This window comes from Carassius gibelio, chromosome B7 (assembly GCF_023724105.1).
Source record: "Carassius gibelio isolate Cgi1373 ecotype wild population from Czech Republic chromosome B7, carGib1.2-hapl.c, whole genome shotgun sequence".
NCBI classification, from domain to species: domain Eukaryota; kingdom Metazoa; phylum Chordata; class Actinopteri; order Cypriniformes; family Cyprinidae; genus Carassius; species Carassius gibelio.
The window spans coordinates 4,138,412-4,156,614 of record NC_068402.1 but is presented as its reverse complement, the minus strand read 5'-3'; the positions used below and the strand labels follow the sequence as shown (position 1 = coordinate 4,156,614).

The 18,203-nt window shown below is 37.8% G+C and overlaps 1 protein-coding gene across 1 annotated transcript; it reads left to right on the top strand.

Moving 5' to 3' along the window:
- Positions 1 to 3,720: 3,720 nt before the first annotated feature.
- LOC127961832 (protein mono-ADP-ribosyltransferase PARP14-like) lies at positions 3,721 to 17,712 on the top strand. The gene is made up of 14 exons (XM_052561104.1): positions 3,721 to 3,889; positions 4,039 to 4,166; positions 6,665 to 7,775; positions 8,079 to 8,143; positions 8,250 to 8,448; positions 13,130 to 13,276; positions 13,370 to 13,429; positions 13,830 to 14,006; positions 14,549 to 14,713; positions 14,821 to 15,230; positions 15,893 to 16,130; positions 16,312 to 16,448; positions 16,786 to 16,963; positions 17,329 to 17,712. The coding sequence occupies exons 1-14, from the start codon at positions 3,721 to 3,723 to the stop codon at positions 17,604 to 17,606; spliced, it is 3,462 nt and encodes a 1,153-aa protein (XP_052417064.1). The 3' UTR covers positions 17,607 to 17,712.
- Positions 17,713 to 18,203: the final 491 nt, after the last annotated feature.

The following is an 18,203-nucleotide window of genomic DNA, read 5'->3' as shown; positions in this document are numbered from 1 at the left end:
GACACAAACTGATATATTTCAAGTTTAATTATTTAATTATTTTATTTTTAATTCTGATGGTTACAACTTAAAGCTAGAAAAAAATAAAACATTCAGTTTTTAATAAAATTTTATATTCCATTTTGAGCTTGATTTGTTTGATTAAATTTGAGTCTAAATACTGGGGGGAAGTCTACTGACTTGACAGTTGTCCAGAAGATGGTAAGACACAGATGGTCATCACTCAACTGATGCTGTATCGGAACATATTAATAGAAAGTTGACTGGAAGGATAAAGTGTGTTAGGAAAATGTGCACAGAAAACAGTGATGACCGCAGCCTTGAGAAGATTGTCAGGAAAAGCAGAATTCAAGAACTTCTTCAGGAAAAGAGCTGTCACATTCCTAGAACTAAGCCAACATAAGAAGCGTTTCACCTGAGCTAAGGAGAAAATGAACTGGGGACTCATTTATATGCTTACGTACAGAAACTGCCCTGAAAGAGGAATACACCGATTCCTGTGCAGATGCACCCAAATACCCCTGCATGTAAACTGACAATTCTGTATTCTTTTTGGAGACCGAGCTATTTGTCGACACCTGACGGTGAGTCAAGGGACTGTTTTGTATAGTATTTTCTTTAATTCGGAAACTATGTCTAAAAAGCGTCATATTTATTTATTTATTGTGGGAACGCTGAAGAGAGAGACAGGGCAAACATTTTAGCCATGTTGCCATCTAATCAGAAAATATTGTCTTAAATAACCTACTCTACATGTTCCACACACTTCATCTTTTATTATAATGGGTTTTTACCAAATATATTCAATCTTGATTCTTGAAAATGTTGCAATTTTTTTTTATGGATATATCAAACATACATTAAAAAAATACTTTGAAATAACTATAAATGAGCATGTAAAGCAAATATCTTTAAAGTAATTTTTGTTTGGTGCATGCCCCCAATCCGTGCAATGCTCTCACCGTTTTTCCTCTTTACCTGTTTGCATCTCTGTGTTTTAAAATGGATTATTAAAATGACAAGTCGATACATAAGGTTTTCTTACACTGTTGGAGAACATGCCAATATCAAAAGGAAATTTGCATTAATGTCTGTATTCCCAAATGAAATCGGTTCATTTGACTGCGCTCATATTGCTATAAGGGCTCCACATGAGAATGAGTTTATGTGAATCAAAAACGTGTGCATTCCATAAATGTGCAAGTTATTTGTGAGCCCAACATGATTCTCACAAATGTTGTGGCAAGTTTTCCTGGTTCAACACATGACTCGTTTATTCTAGCGCTCATCAGTGTAGGGAGTAGACTTGAGGCAGGCGCTGTGTGCGATGGCTGGCTTCTTGGTAAATTAAAACTACACACTGTATAATGACAAAAGTCAAGGTTTTTTAATAAATTAAAATCTCATATTTAATTGTTTACTTTGAAGACTCCTGTAACAAAGTTACAGCGAACAAAGCGAACATTCAAATAAAACTTTAATAACAAAATAAACACAAACGTCTGCCGTGCACAAACAGAACCACAACACAAAATAAAACCCAGGACTGGTCCTCTCTCATCCTGTACTGTCGTTACTCCTCTTTTTATCCTTCCGGAGCTCCTCCATGGGACTCGAGACCAGTGAGTGGTGCAGGTGTCACTCATTTCCGATTACGCCTCCCTCTTCTGTCATGAGACATACTTTGCTGTGAACACCTGCCAGTCCTTCTGCCAATCTGCCAGCCCTTTACTCTTAAAAATAAACGTGCTTTATGATGCTTTTTTTGTCTAAATGGTTCCATAAAGAATCTTTACCATCTGAAGAATCTTTCTATTTAACAAAATGTTCTTTGTGGCGAAAGAAGGTTCTTCAGATTATATTAATAAAGGTGAGAAAGAGATGGTTCTTTAAAGAACCTTTGACTGAATGGTTCTTTGTGGAACCAAAAATTTTTCTTCTATGGGATCGCTGTGATGAACCTTATAAGCAGCTTTATTTTTAAGAGTATACGAGGTTCCTGCAGCATAACTGCAGAGTATACTGTAGCAGACGGGGCTTGACTCCATGTTTGTGGCTCATGTGCTTACAGGTTATTATGCACGGGGTCACACAGACAAACCCTGTTTGTTCCCTGTAAAGTGACCTGGATGAGCTCGGGATGATTTATAAACTTTAAAAGTTATTAGTAATGTAGTTGCATTTAAATTTATCTGCAATAATTTAGAGAACATGTTTATTAAGTTCAGGCTAAAAACAGTAAACATAATTAACATACAGGAGTGCAAGAAAAAACAAACGTGTATTTGATTGAAAACATGTTTATGGAAAATCCATGTATCAGCACAATGTGGTGTGGACTTCTGCAAAGCTGTCAAACCACAAAACAATAGACTTGTTAAAACATAAATGCTTTGCAGCCTTTTGTGAAATCAGTGTATTTCTGTAGCATTACTGTATATTAAGATTTTGGGAAAAATTTTAATTTTATGAAACGCTAACTAACTAGAAAGCAGTGGATACAAGTATAATTCTGATTTTTTTTTCATAATGCATTGATATCAACGTAAAATTTGCCATTGTTTTAGTTTAATTAAAAATAACTTTCATAACATCTTACATCAAACAAGTATGTTAAGAGTTGAAGCTTTCAGTAAAAGATGCAACTGATGCACAAGTAAAATTGGCCAATTATTCTGTCTATTGATGCACAAACCACAGAAGTAGGCAAAATGTAAGTTTATTGTTTATTGTGTTTCAACAGGAATGCCAAATAAAAACCATTTCTGGTTCCCCAAAGAGCCTTTCAGTCAAAAGATCTTAAAAGAACCATTTAGAAAATTGTAATAATCTAAAGAAACTTTTTCCATTATAAAGAATCTTTTGTGCAAAGCAACAAAAGATTCCATGGATGTTAATGGTTCTCTTAAAGGAACCACATATTCTGATAAAGAACCTATATTTTTAAGACTGTATGTGTCAACTGATTCATTCACCAGAAATTTTACAAAAAGAAATGAATGACATTTCTTCTCAGTTCACATGTTCTCTTTCATGATAATAGATGTGTTGGATTAGATTCAAGAAGGCTTTTGCTTAACTTTGACAGCTCTGCCTGCACCAACCAACTTGAGGCGAAAGTATATACATGGCACTATAACTTCCCTTTTTAGCTTGGCCAAGCTTGCAACCAACCTACCATCCATGTTCTGTGCACTTTCTGTTCCTTGTATTTCTTTGTTTCAGATTGCTGCGTGATGAGAAAACTTCCAAGCAGACCTCAAGCATCACCAAAGTGACCAATCCTTAATCTTTAATTACCAAGCAACTCACCCCTGTCTTAGGCAAAGCACATCCTGATTTTGCGGAGTTAGATGTGTTCCTAGGACAACATATTTTGTTGGCCCTGGAACAACATTTTAATACCAAAAAAATTAGGCTTGATTAAAAATTAGTCACACTTGGTAAAATCAGGTTGTGCCTTGGGACAAATGCTAACACATAGTTGGTTTGCATCTTAGTCTTTGTCCTATCATTCCTTTAAAGTTGTAGAGTTTTTATAATGTTAAATATTATTATGTCCAGATCTATGCTTCTGTGCCACTTACCTAAATCTCCCAGCATCAAGAGGAAACTAGAGGAGTGGCCTTGGAAACCACAGCCTGTTATCCGAGTCAAGCAAAAGTAAAAGCATTTTAGTGCACCTATTTACTTCAAAGCTCAACACAACAACAGTTAAAGATGGAAAACTACCAGCATGCTGTGTTTTTTGAGGCAAAGAGTCTCTCAGATGAAGAACTTAGACAAATACAACTATACTTCAAAATCAGGAGAAGGTCTGGAGGAGGAGACTGTGAGATCTACAAAGTGGGTAACAGCACCTACAAGATAAGTTTTATGAACAAAAATGGTAAGTATGTTTTTTGCTATTCTTGTCTGGTGTTAAACCATGCCATTCTTTTATATTTCTTATGCTTGTCAAAACAACTGTAATAGTAAAAAATGTATTCATAATTATGACAGTTCATTATTCTCATCAAAATGCATTTGTATTCAAAGCCCAGGAAAGAGTACTAGAACGAAAGGATCATGTCATCAAAGTAGAAGGACAAGAGGATATCTATGTTTCATTAAGTCTTGAAAATGTCACTGAAAGCAGTGAAAAACCTACAGCATCTGCAAATCAGGTAAATGGCACAGTGACAAACAAACAGAGATTTAGTTTTGATTTATATGTACTGTACGTTTGTCTGACCTGTTTTTTTTTCAGAAACCAATAGGAAGACTAATCTTTGAATAGTTAAAGTAAATACCTTATATATAATAACAGTTCTCGGAAGTCACATGCTATGCATTACTTGACAATAAGGAAGGTCTAGAACTACAGTATATAATATTGACAGTATTTATATTTATAATACAGTATTTATATTCTGTGCCATCATTGAGTCCAACTGAGTAAAAAATCAAGCTGCTTCAGGTGTGTAGAGACAAAAAAAGGAAACAAAGCAATCAAAAACAACAAGATTCACAAAGAGTGGACTGCAGCTGGAGTCAGTGCTTCAAGAACCACTACACACAGACGTATGCAAGACATGGGTTTCAGCTTCGCATTCCTTGTGTCAAGACACTCTTGAACAACAGACAGCCTCAGAAGCGTCTTGCTTTAAAAATTACTGGACTGCTGCTCAGCGGTCCAAAGTTTTGTTCTCTGATGAAAGAAAATGTTGCATTTCAGAATCAGAATTAAAACAATTACATTCTTGAAATATTTCAGTTTGTGTGCAATGAATCTTGAAAGATTCAAAGATTGTTTTTTTTAAACTAAATTACAAAAAATAAAGAACTTTTTTTAGATGTACCTGTAAAATATATAAAAATTTAAATTCAAATAGCTGATTCATTCAGGGAATGAAGCAAGCATTTGTCATTAAAGGGGGGGGGGGGGGGGTGAAATGCTATTTCATGCATACTGAGTTTTTTTACACTGTTAAAGAGTTGGATTCCCATGCTAAACATGGACAAAGTTTCAAAAACTAAGTTGTACATTTGAAGGAGTATTTTTGTTCCAAAAATACTCCTTCCGGTTTGTCACAAGTTTCGGAAAGTTTTTTTCGAGTATGGCTCTGTGTGACGTTAGATGGAGCGGAATTTCCTTATAAGGGCACTTCTGCCGGAAGAGCGTGCGAGAGAGCACAGGCATTCAGTGATCAGAGCGAGAGCGTCGCGAAATGTCACAAAAAAAGTGTGTTTTTGGTTGCCAGGGCAAGACAACCCTGCACAGATTACCAAAAAAAAAACAGCATTAAGGGACCAGTGGATGGAGTTTATTTTTACAGAGGATCAACAGAGTTATGCAAGTGTTTTTGTTTGTTCCCTGCATTTCGAAGATGCTTGTTTTACAAATAAGGCCCAGTTTGACGTCGGATTTGCATATCGTTTATTTCTTAAGGATAATGCAGTCCCAACGAAAAAGGGTCACGATCGTGTGTTGGAACCGCATGCGGTGAGTAAAACTGCTTAAAATATCTCTGCCTCCTTATTAGTGCGTCCCCCTCCCCTGCCGGAGACCCGGGTTCGAGCCCCGCTCGGAGCGAGTCGTTGCTGCTGCTGCTCTCGTTCAGTTTCAGCTTTCACAGCTGTCACAGCTTCGAAACGCTCTCACCGCAAAAGCTAATTGGCGCTCGTGATTCTTTAGTGTTTTTCCGGGAAAAATCGGTAAAGACTATCTTTCTCTTATGTATATAATAAAACTAAAGACTTTTTGGATTTATGAAGGATGCAGTACTACTCTATAGGTACTCAAGATTAACAGGATATTGAGTGAAAACGAGCATTTCACCCCCCCTTTAAAAGTCATGTCTGACATAGCTTACTGTCAGAGTACATACTGTACTACATTTGAATTTCAACTTTCTATGCAAAAAAGTATGTTCTATGTAGTATGAATATGGTAGTATGAATACAATTCAGACATAATACAACCACCATGCTACTATCACATGACCTACCGACATAATTTGCATCGCATCACAGACATTCATAAATCCTGGATAGTAAAGTGTCCATTGATTGAACACTTCAGAAACCTGGTTGAGGTAGTAGGTCATTTGGGTAATTTTCATCTATAGTTTTTTCATATTGGAACATACTGTACTACTCTTTTGGCATACTGTTTTTTTAACTACTAAATAGTAAGGAAGTATTGGATTTAAGATACAGTCCATGAATGGGTCAAGGAATCATTTACTTATGCGATTCATTCTAAATTATTCAACGTCCCCTCAAGGCGTGTTTTTGTTCGTTGTTTGGTAAGTGAGTGACATACCCAGTAACTCGACAACAATTAAAATATTGCACATATTGCACATCCCAGGGTGGGACCAGTGTCAAAGGTTTCAGACAATGGAGTTGATGAAGCATTTGCCATTTCAGCATTATCACTACAATTTACGTTTGTTACATTTGTGTTTTTATATCTTGGAAACTAGTTTCCTGCTGGTTATGTCATCTCATTATCATCTGCTAAATGCTGGTAAAGCAGGTAAAAACTGTACTAGACCGGGCCATCAGGAAGTATACTTATTGATAAGCCTTGATAAATAAAATTCACTTGTCTTGCATATAATGAAGCATTATGTATGACCAGTTAATACTTGTCTTTCTTTTTTTATCCATTTGTTAGAAATGTGCTAAAAGTGTGGAGAAGGTTTTAAAACTGAACCATTATCTACTACGCTTCTTCAGTGAATGTAAAAGCCCATATTCAGATTTGGAAAAACGCCTCTCTAAGGTCTCCAGCACCTTTGAGATCAACGCTGACTGTGAAGAGTTGGTGGTGACGAGGGACCCAGCTGCAGCAGATGTTTTTCCCCTGAAGAAATGGGAATTTGCAGTGGATGAAGTGTTTGAGACTCTTAAGTCACACTATATCATCCACTTCGAGGTTGAAAGAGATAAATCTGTAAGTCTCGAAGAAAACTCTTTCCTCCAAAGTGATAATTTAAAAATATTTTTTGAAGAACTAACATGTTTAGCTGTGGTAGTCGGAGAACGAACAGAAGTTGAGAAGAGATTAAAATTTCTAAGCGGTTTGAAGGACAAACTGCAGATTCAACAAGAGTGTTGCATGTCTGAGAAACAGTATGGCCTCATCAAAGAACGGTTTGAGCAATACATACAAACTAAATTACCTGCTCTTAAGATCGAACAGGAAAGAGCAGGTGTTCTCCTTCTGAAGGGTCCTGAGAAAGAGGTTCATGCAGGTGAAGAAGAGCTTTTGAAATTGGCACTAGGAATCAGAGAGAAGAGGATCCCATGCCATCGTGCCGTTATGACCTTCATGGAATCAAGTGGCAGCATACAGCACTTCCAAAACCGATTTCAGCAGAGCCTCTGCAGCCCAGTTATGCTCGAGACTTCAGGTTCAGACCTTCTTCTGCTGAGTCTGTCTGATGGAGCACTAGAGGAGGCGGCCGCTGCTGTGCAGAGAGACGTGTGTTTGGAGACTGTGCGTCTGGAAAACACTCAGAAATCATCTGCGTTGACTAAACTGAAGGAAGATTTGAATGAAGCCGTCGATCAAGCCAATCGTGGAAGTGTTAAAGTGGAGCTTAAATACCAGGATGAATCAACTACTGACCCCAAAGTGCAACTTGTGGGCTACACTACTGAAGTTAATAAGCTGAAGAACATTGTGCTGGAATACAAACGAAACCATCAGAACCATCACACCTCCCTGCCTCTTCCCAGGCCAGAAATGGCAGAGCACTTCTCTGATATCTTGGCAATGGCCGGTGTGAAGAAGAGCAGTGTGGAAATAAAGCCAACATTTTTGCCTTTCCCATGCGTCCACCTCACAGGACCTTGCTGTGAAGTTGAGAGTTTAAAAGACAGCCTTAAGTCATTTCTTCAGAGTCTTGCCACTAAACGTTGTGAAGTGAAAGGACCTGGAGTTCAACTATTTTTTCAAAGTGAAGATACAAGGACCTTGCAATTAGTCAAGAATTCTTACAGGGTTGTGATACTTCCTATTGATGATTTGCCTAGATACATAAGGAGTACCAGTCTCCTGCCAGTTGCATCTGTATCTTCCCCAGACTCTATGGAGTCTGATAAAGAGATAAACATTAAAGTTGTGGTTGGTAGTCTTGAGCAACAACAGGTAAGGTTTGATTATTGATCAAATTTTGCCTTAACAACCAGTATGTATCTGTTATACCTCTTGAACAGGACTGTTAAGTAACCTTCATGATTGGCATAATTAACAGGCAGATGTGTTTGTTGCTCCAATGATCAAAACAAAAATGACCTCAACCTTGATTGGATCATCCCTGTTGAATAAAGCAGGACAGCAGCTTCAAAATAACTTCAAAAGGGCAAAGGGAAATCACACTCTTAAGCCTGGAGAAGTGCTGGAGGTGGATGGGACACAAGCGCTGGGATGCTCCAAGGTTTTCTTTATAGAATGTGCGCCAAAAGGAAACAAGCACAAAAGCGAAAAGGTAGGACATTAAAAAGCAGAAATCATTAAATGAATGAGATTTACAGAAAATATTTAGTAGGTTTTGTATTACAGCCGAGAGAACTCAATGCGCTGCAACTTCAGAAAACACATGCAAATAGAAAAAGTACCGGCAAATTAAGAAAATAACTTCATCAGTTTGACACCATACTGCCTGTGCATCAAATGCTCACAATACAAACAAATAAAGAACCACATTAGAATAAGCTGAATAAATAAGCTTTACATTGATGTATGGTTTGTTATGATAGGACAATATTTGGCTGAGATACAACTGTTTGAAAATCTGAGGGTGCAAAAAAAATCTAAATATTGAGAGCTTTTAAAGTTGTCCACCTTTCAGAGCAAACATTGATAAATATGTCCTAGCCATGTTTGTCATTTTGTGGTTCCCTTAAACATTTCTGATGTGGTCTGTACATATTTGCAGTGTGTTTCTGTTTTTGCAGCGCATTGATTTATTTGTTTGTGTTGTGAGCATTTGCAGCACTTGTGTTGTCAAATGAACAAAGATGGTTTCTTAATTTGCAGGTGTTTTTTTTTCTTCATTTGCAGCATGTTGAACTTTGTTTTGCCACTGAAGGTTTGTCATTATTAATCTATTTTTTGGTGTTTTGGTCTTAGGCGCTTCGCTCTGGACTTGGCAAAGTTTTTGAGCTGTGTGAACAGAACTCTTGGGTTTCAGTTGCATTACCAGTAATTGGACCCGGAATAGTGCTTTCAATACCAGTCAACGATGCAGTTAATATTCTTACTCAGGAGATCTGTGAATTTTTATCTGGACCCAGTGGTCTTCTGCATACCATTTGTATCGCAATAATGACTGATTACGCTCATTCTGAAGAGGTACATTACACAATCTATATATCTATGACACACACATTTGATTTTTATTCTTAACTCCAATTTTGAAATATTTTGCAGATGTTCCAGGCAGTCTGTGGGTGTCTGAGTTCAAAAATGGTGGACAACACAGGGGAAGGCAAGAAATATATATATTTAAATATATTTATAAAAAAATATATATTTTTTATAATTTATATATTTTATATATATTTTTTATTTTTATTTTTATTATTATTATTTATTAGGTAAACCTGTTCAATTGGTAACAGAAACTGCTAATCAGCCAATCACATGGCAACAAAAAAGACATTTAGGCATCTAGATGTGGTGAAGATGCCTTGCTTAAGTTCTAACCGAGCATCAGATTGGGGAAGAAAGCGGACTTAAGTGACTTTGAACATAGAATGGTTGCTGGTGCCAGACGGGTCTGGTCTGAGTATTTTAAAAACTGCTGATAAACTGGGATTTTCAGGCTCGACCATCTCTAGGGTTTACAGAGATTGATCTGAAAAATAGAAAATATCCAGTGAGCCGCAGTTGTGTTGATGAAAATGCCTTGTTGATGTCAGAGGTCAGAGGAGATTTGGCAGACTGGTAATAGATGATAGAAAGACAACAGTAACTCAAATAAGATTCAAGATTCACGATTTTTATTTGTCACATAAATGATTATATAGAGCATATATAACCAGCAGTGAAATATGAGTAATAATGACTCATTACAACCAGGGTATGCAGAATACCATACCTGAACGCACAACACATTGAACCCTGAAGCAGATGGGCTACAGCAGCAGAAGACCACACCAGGTGCTGCTCCTGTCAGCTAAGAACAAGAAACCGAGGCTCACCAAAATTGGACAATAGAAGATTGGAAAAACATTGCCTGGTCTAGCCCTGATATCTGCTGCAACATTCAGATGGCAGGGTCAGAATTTGGTGTAAAGAACATGAAAGCATGGATCCATCCTGCCTTGTCTCAACGGTTCAGGCTAGTGGTGGTTGTGTAATTGTGTGGGGGATATTATTTTGCCACACTTTGGGCTCCTTGGTACCAACTAAGCATTGTTTGAATTCCATAGCCTACCTGAGTATTGTTGCTGACCATGTCCATCCCTTTATGACTACAGTGAACCCATCTTCTGATGGCTACTTCCAGCAGGATAATGCACCGAGTCACAACTATCTCAGACTGATTTCTTGAACATGACAATGAGTTGACTTTACTCAAATGGCCTCCACAATCACCAGATCTCAATCCAATAGAGCAGCTTTGGGATGTGGTGGAATGGGAGATTTGCATCATGGATGTGCAGCCGACGAATCTGCAGCAACTGCATGATGCTATCATGTCAATATGGACCAAATTCTCTGAGGAGTGTTTCCAATGTTTCCTGTCCCAGTTGGTCTCTGGAACTGCCAGTCTGCTGTTAACAAAGCAGACTTCATTTCTTCTATTGCTACTCATTCCGGTCTCAGCCTCATGGCACTAACTGAGACTTGGATCAAACCTGAAGTCACTGCCACTCTCGCAGCCCTCTCCACTAATTTCACTTGTTCCCACACTCCTCGTAGGACTGGGAGGGGTGGAGGTACTGGTCTCCAAAAGAATGGAAATTTCATCTTCAACCATTACCTACAGGTAAACACCAAACAGCGCTCGCTATTCCTGTCAGACTTCACCGAGTTTATCCTCCTGGTCAGTAGTCCACATTCGACGTGGCACTGCCGTCTTCGTCTTCTTTTGTGGTTTTCCTAGTTCGTGATTGGTCAACTTCAGATAAATCAACAAATCGGCTCGTTCAACCGCACACATGGCACAAATTCAAACCGATAGCTCACAAACTTTTTAGACATGTTTAAAAATGATCGGGACGTCGGGAAGTGCTCGTAAGCCACTCTGCTCGGCTCGTAATTCATCGCAAATGATACGAGCCCAGACCATACGAGCATTTGCGATTTCCACACGATTGAAAAAAGTCGCATGCGAACTCGTAGGACAGCAAAAATCGCACCGTTTACGCCCGCCTTTACTCACATTATCAACTCCTCTCTTCACTCTGGAACATTTCCCTCTGCATTTAAGCAGGCTCGGGTAAGCCCACTGCTTAAGAAACTATCTCTAAATCCAGCACTTCTAGAAAACTCCAGACCGGTATTCCTTCTTCCTTTCATTGCAGAGACACCTGAGCAAAGTGTGTTCAACCAGCTTTCAATGTTCGGGCTGACAAGAGCAGCTTCAAAATCCTCAGTACTCATCTTACTGGACCTGTCTGCTGCGTTTGACACTGTTAATCACCAGATTCTCCTGTCCACCCTCAGAAAGATGGGCATCTCTGGAACCGCACTCCTGTGGTTTTAGTCCTACCTCTCTGATAGATCCTTCAGGGTGTCTTGGAGGGGTGAATTTTCTAAGTCACAACAACTTGTTACTGAGGACGTCTACATGACGTCATTGGATCTGTCATTAAGAAGCATGGCTTTTCTTATCACTGCTACGCTGATGACACTCAACTCTACTTCTCATTCCAACCAGATGACCCGACGGGACTTGCTCACATTTCAGACTGTCTGAGTAACATTTCTAGCTGGATGAATGACCATCATCTTCAGCTCAACCTTACTAAGACTGAACTCCTGGTGATTCCAGCTAACCCATTGCTTCATCACAACTTCTCTATACAGCTGGGTTCGTCAACCACAACTCCTTCCAGGACAGCCAGAAACCTAGGAGTTGTGATGGATCATCAGTTAAGCTTCACAGACCATATTGCTACAACAACCCGGTCCTGCAGATTTGCCTTAAACCACATTAGGAAGATTAGGCCCTTCATGTCAAGCAAGCTCTTGTTCTCTCCAGACTGGACTATGGTAATGCTCTCCTGGCTCTTCCTGCATGTACTGTCAAGCCTCTGCAATTGATCCAGAATGCAGCAGCGAAGGTTGTCTTCAATGAGCCAAAAAAAGCTCTCGTTAGTCCTCTCCTCATCAGGTTACACTGACTACCAGTAGCCGCTCGCATCAAAGTCAAGGTACTGATGCTTGCCTACAAGACAACCACTGGCACGACACCAACATACTTAAACTAGTTCAATCATATGTGCCCTACAGAAGTTTGCATTCTGCAACGGAACAACGCCTTGTGGTGCCATCCCAAAGAGGTTTAAAATCACTCTCACTGATGTTTTCCTGGACTGTGCCCCTCTGGCGGAATGACCTCCCAATTTCAATTCAAACAGTCATGAGTCTTTACTCATTTTCAAACAACATCTAAAGACTCATAGTTTTCACCAGAACTTAACCAACTAATACCGAGGACCAACCTCCCGCTCTCTCTCATGAAGCCAATAAGGCTTGAATAAATCTGTAATTCATTGACTGTCCGCTTGAGGCTGGCTGCAAAAGGGAGTCAGTCCCATTGACTCCCCATGTTAATATGCACTTTACAGCAGAAAAAAAACTTACTCTTATAATAATAAAAAAGCCAACCTGGCTATGTGTTCTGTACTAGACTAACTGAGACTTATCTTGGCACTTGTATACTGTTGTTGTTCTCTTGTTGGTCTGATTGCTTCTATTGCTCTCATTTGTAAGTTGCTTTGGATAAAAGCGTCTGCTAAATGATTAAATGTAAATGTAAGTATTTTGTGATAAAATGAAAATCAGTCAATCAGAAATGTCAGAATTTTTTTATTGGGTTTTTCACTGTACATTGGAAATTCCCACATTTAGCTAACACTTCTACGGTTTCTTACATCACGTCTTTAACTGTCAACACAGCTCTGTTTCATTCACTGACCTCTGACCTTGATGAGATCATCATGCCAGTAGATGGGGTTGAACTCCATCTAGTGTTTGGAGACATCACTAATGAGACAACGGATGCCATCGTGAACACCACTGACTTTAAGGACTTCCAGACAGCTGGTATTCATGCAGCTTTCTTACTTTAATACCTAAAACATTCTTTATACACTATTTATACCATACGAGAGTGCTTATTTAACCTATCCATCACAGGAGTGTGTAAGGACATCCTTACTAAGGCAGGACCTCAAATCCAGGCTCAACTGACAGGCGGTAAGAAAAATAAACTACAGCTTGTTTTCTTTGATTTGATCACATGAAAAGACTTTTGTCTAGCATGTTTAAATGCATCAAAAGTATTTTTACTAAAGTTAGTTTTATACGATGGAGATATTCTGAGATCGAGAGAGAGAAATGTTATTTACCCGGGAAGCCATTTGTTTTGAAAATGGTCTAACCTAATTAAAACAGAATTTGAAGAAACGACATGCACTTAACTAAACCTGTTTGCAAGTATAGTAAAGTTAGAAATGTAGAAATGGCAATTTTCTTTAAGATCAAATAAAATACAGAAAACCAAATTACACTTTATAATAGAAAAATGTAATTAATGAAATATGTACTTGCACATGCAATATGTCATCTAACACTATCTCTTACATGCATTCCCCAGCTCAGGTAGCAAGAGGGCAGATCTTCACGACCCAGCCAGGAGGCTTCCCCTGTAAGACGATCATGCATATTTGTGGACTGAGGGACCCTGATGTTATCAAGACCCTGGCAAAAGAAATAGTGGTTCAAAGTGAGCAGGGCTGCTGCAGGTCTGTGGCCATTCCTGCGATCTGTGCTGGTAAGTACCTTTATTATTAAAATGAGAAAATATGGATTGTAAAGTAGTTTGTTTTATGTATTTTTCCCAATTTACTATTTCCTATAACAATGAAGGTCAGTTTCTGTAATTTGCAATAAATTTTAAAATAAAATTTGAGATATATCCATACATTTTAACAGCTGAAAAATACAGATTTTGTCTTTGATTGCATGAGCACATGACACTCATTTGATAAATTTGGTTCCAACATAAAAAAACAAAACAAATACTAAGCCAAAGATTTTTTTAATTATTATTATTATTTTATGCATTACACAGTTGCTTTTTTACACATTCAAAAAATATCTTTTTTGTGTGTAAATGATCCTATGATCCTATGATCTTGGTTGGCATTGCTAGCACCATGAATGTTGAAGATTCACAGGACTTTGTTATGGTACTTACTTACCAAGATAATATGTTTAGGAAACCATAAACATATTTTTATCTAGTACAGTAAGTTGCTCAGTAGTTATATGCATGAATAGAATAGTAGAAACGTCTATAAATGTGATTTGCAGGACAAGGAGGCTTGGATCCATGTGTGGTGGCTAAATCCATTCTAGAGGGAGTAAAGGATGGAGTTCAAGGAGCGAATCTTCAACATCTCAAAAGCATTCGAATCGTTCTGCTGAAGATTAATGTTTTCCTGGCTTTCAAAGCAATGGCAAAGCAAATCTTTGGTGGTAATACACAGTTAACAGCCATTTTTATCACTAGTCAATCTCATGCATTACAAACTTTGTTTTTACTTTGACACTCATTGTCAATTTTGCACATAAACCATTTTCAGCTCTTGCACCCCTTGCACCTACGAGTGTAATCACCAGAGGGCGCAGTGCATCAACTCGATCAAGATCACATTCCTTAACCTCACCAGTCACTTCAGACTTCAGTTCTCTAATGAAGTCATTGCCTGACACAGAGAGCAGAGCAGCATTTCTAGTCATTGGTCACACAAATAATGTGTCTAATGCCTGTAGAGAAATACAGCAGGCATATAAGAGCCAGTGCTGCACACATACTATCTTTCGTGATGAGATCAGGTGTCTCACTGAAGATGAGAAGAAGCAGCTGTACTCTAAAGTGAGTTCACTGCACTTGCAGATAGAGCAGATCAGCTCTGATAGATGGGTAGTAAAAGGACTGAAGGATGGAGTGAATGAGGTGGTTAGACTGATACAAGACGCACTTCGTAGACAGGTGAGAATAACAATGAATTAACATTAAAAATAAATTACCTCTCCTCACAATTGCCTCAGAAAATAATGCATAGAATTTACACAGAAGAGATGATGCCAATAGCCCAATGCGCAGCACACCGACATATAGAGAGTTTCTGCATTTTATTTCCAGCTCGTGGACCTTACTATATATATATATATATATATATATATATATATATATATATATATATATATATATATATATATATCCTACTATAATTATATCAAAACTTAATTTTTGATTAGTAGTATGTATTTCTAAGAACTTCATTTGGACAACTTTAAAGACGATTTTCACAATATTTAGATTATTTTACACCCTCAGTTTACAGATTTTAAAATAGTTGTATCTCGTACAAATATATTCCTAATATTGATATACTGAATTTATTTCAGATGATGTATAAATCTCTATTTAAAAAAAAAAAGACCCTTATGACTGGTTTTGTGGTCCAGGGTTACACACACACATACTGTATACACACACATACACATACACTGCACCTGTATATGATTTTATAGCTTTCTGATGAATAATGATAAATAGAATATATCTTAAAATCATGAAATCATATTATATTTCATGATTATCTATTCATTCATTTGCAAAGCCTAACTTTTTTTCTCCCAAACTCCAAGGTAAGAGACAAGGAGCAGTCCATCCTCTTCAGTCAAGTCACATGGTGCATTCTGGGATCAAGGGGTATTTGGCAGAAGGTACCAAAAGATGTGAATTATCTGCTTGAGAAAGGAGATGTGAAAGATGGAATTGTGGATGCACAGGGTGTGAAATGGACTGTGAATCTGGGAAAGATGGAGGCAAAAGCATGTCATTCAGGAGAGGTGACCGCTCTCAAGCGACTGGAGAACCTTTCAGGTGAGGAACCACTGTCATAGTGTATGAAAATATATGACTCTGATTATGTTAAATATATATTTGATAGTGTATCAGATTAAAATAAATAAAATCTTTGTCTAGTTGAAAACCACTGATCTATAATATAAATTGATACACAATAATCCAGCTAAATTAGAACCATCACTATTTGGTGCTTTAGATTTCTCTGTGCCAATCTACTGGAACAACATGAGTCAAGGTGACTCCTTACAGGTGAATGAACTAGATCAGTCATCCACAGAGTACCAGACTGTGAAGGCAGACTTCAAGAAGACTGTCCCAAAAACAGTGCTCAAGGTTTGACAACTGACACCATCTCCACGTGCGTTACATGACAATCCTGAAGGACATAAAACCCAATTCTAAAGAATTACATAATGTATTAATTCATATCTAGTTGTACTATAGGATTAGAGTTAGTCTATAACAACGCCTTAGGTTAAATCAAGGGCCAGACTGGACTAAAATCACCATTTGATAAATGTGGTTTTGCTTTAAACTTTTAAAAAGTGTTGATCTAATTACTGTACCTAATTACCATATTTTATAGTTTGCTTCCATGAAGAGTGACAGATGTGAATATGAAGTCCAAAAAATATTTTTGTACTGTTTGAGTGCAAATGTTTTTCAACAGATCCAGCGCATCCAGAACATGAATCTCCGGCGGTTATACGAGGGGCGTAAAAAAGAGCTAGAGGACAGAAATGGTTCTGTGGGAGCAGCGGAGAAGATGCTTTATCACGGCACATCAGAGGAATCCTGCTCATCCATCATCAAGTCAAACTTTAATCGCAGTTTTTCAGGGCAAAATGGTATAACTGCTTTCTTTTTTTTATTAAGGTTGATTAAATTAATGACCCACCCAAAAATTTAAATTCTGTAAAAAAAAATATATATATAATAATAATAAAATTAAAAAAACACACCATAAAGTGAAGTTCATCTGACTCTGTCTCCTGAAGGAGCACAATATCTGTGGGAGTAACAAACCTAACAGCGAGTGTTGACACAACTCTGATTTTTGGGTGAACCGTCACTTTTATTGCATTGGATGAACAACTTCTTTGTAGTTTAAGAGTCTAGTAAACAGATTCCCAGCAATCATCAAACACTGATGTCCCATTAGTTGTTGAGTTTGCAGACTAATTGACATTCATAACTTTTATATCTTTCTCAGCCACCAACTACGGACATGGGACGTACTTCGCTGTGAACGCCAGCTACTCTGCCCAAAACAATTATGCAGTTGCTGCAGCAGACGGGACACAGTTCATGTTTGTGGCTCGTGTGCTTACGGGTTACCACACTCGGGGTAATGCGAACATGAAGACGCCCCCTGTTCGTGAGGAACCTGACCGATATGACAGTGTGGTGGATAGTTTGCAGAATCCCTCCATGTTTGTGATTTTCCACGACTGCCAGGCTTATCCAGACTACCTCATCACATTCAAGTGAACTTTTAAATGTAATAATTTAGGGGACACTTATATTCAGAGGGTTTGAGTTAGTTACAGTACTACACACCTTTTTTTTTTTGCTTTATGTCACAACTAACTACGCAACAGACATGAGTGTATATTTCAGATTATATCAACTTTATAGCAAATAAAAATGAATGGTTTTCAGAAAATCATGAAATGCACAAGAACGTATGAGCAGAAAATGTGCAATATTAACTGACAAAGCTGTAGATTGTGGAACACAGTATCATATGAAATACTCCTGTGAGCAGTGGCGGCTCTAGACAAATTTTACTAGGGGGGCCAAGGAGGGGCCAGTGTTTAACCAGAGGGGCACATTAAAAATGGCATCATATTTTATTTAAATGTAATGCAAATAAAAACAAAAAGAAATTCTTGAAAAAATCTACACAGCAATTTTACACAATCTAAACATGTTAATAAAAACAAATTAGTACTATTAGAACTCTTATAAAATTTAATCAGGCAATCATACATTTCACAATTTAATATTTATATATGAATGTCAAGAATTCAGAAGTGTATATATTTATAATGCTTACACTACACAGAAATAATATACAATTAAATT

What these genes read in the sequence shown, in the direction of transcription:
- LOC127961832 (XM_052561104.1), top strand. Translation starts at nt 3,721, where the DNA reads ATGGAAAACTACCAGCATGCTGTGTTTTTTGAGGCAAAGAGTCTCTCA. An exon ending in AAGTTTTATGAACAAAAATG is followed by an intron (nt 3,890 to 4,038) that starts GTAAGTATGTTT and finishes TTGTATTCAAAG; the next exon opens with CCCAGGAAAGAGTACTAGAA. An exon ending in CATTCCTGCGATCTGTGCTG is followed by an intron (nt 14,007 to 14,548) that starts GTAAGTACCTTT and finishes TGTGATTTGCAG; the next exon opens with GACAAGGAGGCTTGGATCCA.